General features: G+C 36.6%; 1 protein-coding gene across 1 annotated transcript in view; it reads right to left on the bottom strand.

Moving 5' to 3' along the window:
- Window positions 1-1,145: 1,145 nt before the first annotated feature.
- The window catches only part of LOC106109545 (trypsin-3-like), an 8,378-nt gene continuing 2,074 nt past the window's right edge, over window positions 1,146-7,449 (bottom strand). The window contains exons 2-9 of the mRNA XM_013291084.1: window positions 7,243-7,354; window positions 6,521-6,623; window positions 5,044-5,140; window positions 4,051-4,160; window positions 3,701-3,921; window positions 2,612-2,796; window positions 1,902-2,060; window positions 1,146-1,571 (exon numbers count right to left, since the gene is read on the bottom strand). Coding sequence (XP_013146538.1) covers window positions 1,407-1,571; window positions 1,902-2,060; window positions 2,612-2,796; window positions 3,701-3,921; window positions 4,051-4,160; window positions 5,044-5,140; window positions 6,521-6,623; window positions 7,243-7,354 — 1,152 coding nt within the window. The 3' untranslated portion in view covers window positions 1,146-1,406. The remainder of the gene's footprint in view (window positions 1,572-1,901; window positions 2,061-2,611; window positions 2,797-3,700; window positions 3,922-4,050; window positions 4,161-5,043; window positions 5,141-6,520; window positions 6,624-7,242; window positions 7,355-7,449) is intronic.

Below are 7,449 nucleotides of genomic sequence, written 5' to 3'. Positions count from 1 at the left end.
GTTTAAAACAAACTTGGTTACAAATTGAGCAAATTGCATGATTTCACTAAAATAGTGTTTGATGCTCTAAAATTTACATCAAGTCATGCATTAAAATTGCTCAGAAAAACACATAAAACCTTTAAAACCCAATGGTATATGCAACAGAATCTTGTTCTTTCAGAGGCCAACATTTTAGTTGTCTTATTTCCACCTAACTGTAATACAAAGGTGAGAAGAGAATTGTCTCCAACCAGACAATGTAAAAAAGATGTCCGACCAAACAATGAATCTACGCAGCTTACAATCTTGACGAAAAGTCAGATAAATCGTTAAGACAAGAACAATATCATATCACAATGATTATTCAAATAACAACTTGTAATAAGTAAATGGAGATACGTGTAACACGTAACAGAAAGACGACATAATCCTATCAAAGACCAAAAGACCTCATGAACAAAAATTTGACCATTATGACGTCACAAAATATGATACCGAGTTTCGAACCACTTTACATTTATAGTTTTCTAATCTGCAAACAGATCTAATCACATCTAGGAATATAATTATATCACAAAATACCACAACTTCGTTCAACCATTGTTGAGTGGGGCAATCGAATCGATAATGTAATGACAGATTGGCTGCTGGGGGCTGGGGTTTGTGCAGAGTTGCCATTATCCAACCGTCATCTCAGAAAAAAATGGTAGAAATTGGTGTTTTTAAAATTAAATCGTTTATTATATTTTCATAATGATTTGAGATATACATAAAATTAATTTGTTTATTGACTAAAATAAATCAATAAAAATTGAGGGCTAATTTCAGTTGTAATTAACCCATTTGGAATCAAAGTGACAATAATAGATGGCAGTAAAATGTAAAGTCATTTCAACTATTAAAATTAATTTACAGTTCTATAAAATAAATAAGTAAATTAAAAGGCATCTTGTATATTTATAAATAATTAATTGTTTTATTTGGCTAAGCATTATTATGATTAACTCAAGTTAACCAAATTGGGCTTGTGAAATAAAAAAAAACTCATCGATTTTTTTTTAATTCCTTTAAGGACATAATAACAATCAAATGATTGCCAACGGTAAATAGTAAAATATTTAAAAATCAAAATGATTCTATTATTTCTAATATTTGTTAACCCAATTATTGAACGAAACGATAATATGCGAGAAATTGATGAAGAATGTAGAAAAAAGAAATTATCTCAACAACGCCTACCATAATACTGTCGGCAAATGATTCATATCGATTTGAGAAATGCAACGCTAGCCCATTATATTTCATGTCATTTTTATGAAATACATATAGTTATTTCGCTTTATTCGTTAATAATGAAATAGAATGAAGTTTTTATATTTTAATTCGGACGAAGCCGTACGGGAACAGCTCTTGTTAAACATATTTCATATCTTCATGGTATAACTACTGGCGTCGTATCCAGCGGCGGTCATTTGCTCGTCCACCCAACTTCTTTGACTAGCAACATCTGTGTAGACGCCGGGAGTATTTCCTCCACAACCGATGCCCCACGCAACTATTCCTGTCTGTACGTAGCGGTCTGTCTGCACCTGTAACATTTTTAAAATTATGGAAACACAAACGGGAAAATATTAAACATTTGTTTGCTCGCGACTTGTCCGTATGAAAATTACGAAATAATATAAAATGTAGCCTGTGTTAAGGCCTATTAGTTTTACGTGAATCAAATACATACAAAAATATTTATATTTATTATATCAATATAATAAAGAGGAAAGATTTAAAAAATTCACTTTCATTGTTACAAAGGAAATTTATCTGTGAGTTATGTAGGTTTTTTTTTTATTATTTTTCAATTCAACGCGGACGAAATCGCGAGCAACAGCAATATTTTTTATAATTAGTAAAAAATTAGTTACCGGACAGACTAATGGCGAGCCTCCATCCCCAACACATGTATCTTTGCCGGCCTCGCCTCCAGCACACATGAAGCTCGAGTCCAAATTGAAGAATACACCGAGGCGTGTTCTACGCAACTGATTTTGACAGCTCTGAGGACTAACAACAGGCAGTTCACGCTGCAAAATAAACAGCTCGATTTAAAATCTAGTTGCAGAATGGTGCAGAATGGTGATCATGATAAGATATAGGCCAAGTAGCAATAATTAACCTTCATGAAATTTGGCATAGATGTAGAGGATAGTCTGGAAAAACACATAAGCTATTTGCTTTTGTTTTATTTTAATTCCACGCAGATATTTTCCAATGGGCCGGCTCGCCCGGTGAAATACTACGAACACACAGAAAACAGGCGTAAAGTGGAAGCAATTCCGCATTTCGTCTGATGTGTGTGGTGCCGGAGGCATAATTTTAATCCCTTTAGTAAAGTGGATTTGACGGTGGAGAAGCATAGGAACGGGAAATGTCCTCTTTATGTCCGTCTCCTCCTCCGTCAATTAAGCGTATCGCATCTGCAATACCGGATGTTTATGGGCAGTGGTCGCTTTCCGTTTCCGTGAATTAAGGTGGCCGCTTGTTCGTTTGTCACACTATTATTATAAAAAAAATAGAGTCGCGGGAGAAAGCTAGTTACATACGTTATATTATTAATAATGCAGCAGAATCTAACCTTCTTTAATATGACTTGGTATTTTCCAACTTCTCCAAAGTGATCCTTGCCCCAGCCGGATGCGTGACAACGTGTGCCGGGCGGTGTGGTTTGTCCGACGGCGGGTAGGCACACCAACCCCACGTTTGGCGTTAACATCATTGGTAGACTTAGGAAGAGTAACGCTATATCATTGGCTAAGTTTCCTGAAAGAATTTATCTTGTTACGCTGTTTAGTTGCTCTACTAAAATTCGAGTAGTGTACACCCCCATATAATCTCATACAAATCAAAGCCAGACTAAACAGTTGTATGATAGTTTAGTTTCAGTTATGCTGATGCTCTTAGTATCAACCATAAAAAACTATATAATATTCACGGACATATGTATGTATAAAACTCCGTATAACTATGGTTTCAAAATAGTAGAAATCAAAGTTTGCACATGGCAATATTGGTAGCGCTATAGCGTAAATATGATTTATTGCGCGGTTCACACTTGTCCAGTACAGTTTGTTAGTAGAGGGGGCGTGGCAGGAAATGATGTGACTGTATAACTGGCACAGTGTGAGTGATAACTGGCACCAAGGAGCATGTCAATCCGATGACTAGCGGACAGTTCTGCCCAGTTTACAAATAGCCGGTACAGTTGGACAATTGCAACGGCCAGACAAAAATTGTATAGAGTCAATGGTGCCAGTTAGCGTTCACATGTTGCCAGTTGATTGAAAGTTTATTTATTGCTACAGACCAACTGTACTGGCTTAGTGTGAACCGCACATTTTACTTTATTGATCAGTCTAGCCATTCCGCAACGGACGTAGCGTGAACGATTCGTTAGTAGACACACTTATATACCAGATACTGGTACTTGCCAGCTACAGTATACTCAGTACGGTATGAGTACACACTGCTCTAGTAGCTGGAATGCAAACTATTTTACTGGCATATATATGTCCACCTTTTGATGCTTTTATTGTTAGCACGTAAATTCGGAATGGCTGAATAAGATAAGACAATAAGATCAAATTTGGGTGGATTATAGAATTTAGTCTATAGTGTCACATAAATAACTTTTTTAATTTTACACAGATTACAGCCAATTACTTACGACTTTTATAATCCTTGTTTACGACTATATTGCTCACGTCTCGGTCTTGATATGGGTAAGGTTCTTTAGTAGTTTGTGTGTCCCATTCGCCGGCTCGCACCATTAGCTTCCCAACACTGTTGGTGGCTACTACCACATGGGCACCCGTCACCACCACGCTCCGGTGGATCAGTGACCCACCACCGATATGCCTGAAGCCACCAGGGATGGTTGGATCTTTCCTGTTGGAATTCAATATTTTTATTTATCACAAGATAGCGTTAGTGGATGTCAAATATGTCTCAATTCATTTGAGTGTCAAATATGCCTCCTCTAATTTTTTTAATATCTTTGGTTTGATAATACAATACCTTAAAACAGCGACCATCCATGGGAACTCTCCGAATTTGGCTTCACCATTCACATCGCCTGTAGTGACCATTCCAACGCCATTAGGGTTACGCCAACCGCAGCCTTCGCGCTGTAACAAATTTATGATGAGTTGCTAAAGTTTCCATTTATATTATCCCTAGATTTCACGACTCCGTACGCGTGGAATTAAAACAAAAGTGAGTATTCTATGAGTTGTTACAGACTATCCTCTACATCTGTACCTAATTTTATCGAAATTTGTTTAGCTGTTTAAGCTACAAACATCCGTCTAAACTTCTGTAATATTAATCTATACTTCTATACTATTATAATAAAGCGTAAACACACACTTCTTTGTTGCCTAAGATGTCAGTAATTACAGCATATTTTTGAATAATCTTTTTTTAATAAAAAGCTCTACGCTTACGTCACGCTTTAGGCTATATATTTTCAGGCCATTAAACTTAGGGGGTTAATATTTTGGATAAAAACCCTAATGTGGGAAAGAGACCATAAGTTGCTACCAACATCAAGAAAGCAGGTTTGTCATGTTATGTCATTTTGACATTTGCTATTGATAATTTGACAAATGTAAACAATACAATAAAATTTTCATAATTGAATTCGCCAAAATAGCGAAGCGACCGCTGCCCATAGACATCTGCAATTGCAGATGCGTCGCCTACCCTTATCCGACGGAGGAGGAGACGCACATAAAGAGGACATTTCCTCTTCCTATGCGTCTCCTCCATCGTCAAATCCACTTCCCCTTCCCATCCTCTCATAAGAAAAGGGTGGTAAAGAGAAAGGGACTTAAATTAGGCCTCCGGCACCACACTCATCAGACGAAACACGGCATTGGTTCCATTTGACGCCTGTCTTCTGTGTGGTCGTGGTATTACTGGGGGCGTGCCGGCCAATTCGTGCTAAGATGTTAAAGCGGGCACTACCACGGTTGAAATTAATTCTAGTAAAGAATATTACAAACTTACCGGTAAGAATGGTTTGGGCAAAGGTAAGGGCTGATCTTGTACATTTGTTGGCACACAGCATACATCTAAATAAGATTTGCAAGGCCCATCAAGTATCCTGTTGAAAATAAAATACCTTTAAAGTTACATTTCAGTAAGTAGCAATTATTTATAAACAAAAAAGCTTTCGCCCGCGACTCAATCCGCGTGGAATTAAATAAAAACATAAGTGAGTAGTCTATGTGTTCTTCCAGACTATCCTCTACATCTACGTGAAATTTCATCAAGATCCGTTCAGCCGTTTATAATAATAATAATAATAATTTAAGGGCCAGATTCAAAAGGCGGTTATTTTAGAAACCGCACGAATAGTGAGGAGGTTCCTGTCTCTGCCCTGACCACTGGTTGCTTGAGTTATCGGATTCCGCAGCCGGTGGTGCTCTATTTTTTATATAATATATTTTATTTTATTTTATATTCTTGTAAAATGTATTATATGGAGAATAAGAAATAAATATATATGATGAATAATAATAAACTTAGTATAAGTTTGTTAGTATCAGAAAAAACTTAATACCTATGTTAGTCACACATACATCTAAATGTTATTCTAAAATGTACAATTATCACCTGCCACGTGTAGCTTTATGCATTGATTGATATATCTACAATCCAGTCTGCTGGCAATCACATGTAGAATGGTGTTGGCTACAAACTCTAACAAACATCCATCCATCCATCCATCTAAACTTTCGCATTTATAATATTAGTAAGAAGTAAGATTTACTGCCAATATATTTTTAACTCGCTGTTTGATTGGCATTGATTGTGTTAAAGAAATTGTAGCTTGTTTCCAAGTACTTATTCTAAATCCCCCTATATACACACCAATAGCAGACACACTTGCTTCCAAGTTGGCACGTTACAGTAAAAAATTGTCAACCCTAACTAGCATGCGATTACGACAGGCGTAAACAGCGCTTTTTGTCTTAAATAATAAACAATTCTGAGTGGAATAGCGCGCCATCCTGGATCCACATCTCTGTCAGTCTGAACTGAGTCATCATCATCTTGTTTATCCTACTCCCGTAGTGGCGCAACTGATTTTTGTCCTCTAAATAACTCTATCATACGTCATCACTCCCTGATCATGTTACCTTTCACGCAATACATCCATCTTTTTCTATGTCTACCTCTACCGGTGTACCACACTCATAACGTTCCCCTTGTAACATGAGATTCATCCCTTCTCATAACATCATACCATGCTAACCTTTTACTCCTTACCTTCTCTTCCACCGGGGCTACTCTCAAACTTCCTCCAGTATACTCATATCGTATCAAAACTTGTATTTAATGTTGCTTATACTCAGTTTATGTTTAAGTTAATTATCCTAGTTTATATTTCTTTAAACTTAGTATAAACTTGAGTAGTTGTCAGTAATAGTATCAACTTAGTATGAACTAATTGTTTAAAAATACGAGGTTATAACCTCACCTGATAATGTTAACCACGTAATCACCGTTATTAGTGTTAACACATTGGTTAAAATTAACACATTCTCCTTTCTGCTTGTCCTTTGTGAGGCAAGGCTCTAAACCTGGGGAAGCAATTTGTAATAAATTATAATAATGTACTATTCAAGAATACCTCTTAAACTTAAGGGACAGATCTACAAGTCCATCATAACACATGTCGTATTGTATGGATCTGAATGTTGGGCCACCAAAGTTGCGGATGAAAGGAGATTGCATGTGGCTGAGATGCGTATGTTAAGATGGATGTGTGGTGTGACAAGAATGGATAAAGTTAGGAATGTGTATATTAGAGGAAGTTTGAAAGTAGCGCCAGTGGTGGAGAAATTGAGAAGCAAATGGTTAGCGTGGTATGGACATGTTACGCGACGAGATGGGGACATAAACCAGAAAGTGTTAAGGTTGAATGTTGGCTACAAAGGAAGAGGAAGACCGAAGAAAGTATAGATAGTTTGTGTGAAAGAGGATATGCTTCAGAAAGGTGTGGATTCAGATATGACGGCTGATAGAGATGTATGGAAGAGCAACACGTACTGTGCTCACCCTCCGTAGGGATAAGGGCAAATGGATGATGACGAGTTACATATTTACAAAATTCTATGAACTCTCGTGTCTTTATTTCATAGTAAGCTTTTTAAACTATCTGTTAGCTAACTTTGGCGTCAGTAACGCAAGCGTACATACCTATTTTCGGTGGCATTTCAGTTGGTATGCTTGTGTTAAAAAGGTCGCTCATTAAAGAATCCAAATCCTGGCATCGAGATATCGATATCGAAGCTAATAAGATCCAGTATATCTAATAAAAACAAAACAAAATGCACTAAAAACAAAACAAAATACACCAAAAACAAAATATTCTCAAAAAAAACAGTACACTAAAAAGTAACGAAA

Source organism: Papilio polytes, unplaced genomic scaffold (genome assembly GCF_000836215.1).
Source record: "Papilio polytes unplaced genomic scaffold, Ppol_1.0 DF821189.1, whole genome shotgun sequence".
Classification (NCBI taxonomy): domain Eukaryota; kingdom Metazoa; phylum Arthropoda; class Insecta; order Lepidoptera; family Papilionidae; genus Papilio; species Papilio polytes.
This window is presented reverse-complemented; position numbering and strand designations above follow the sequence as displayed.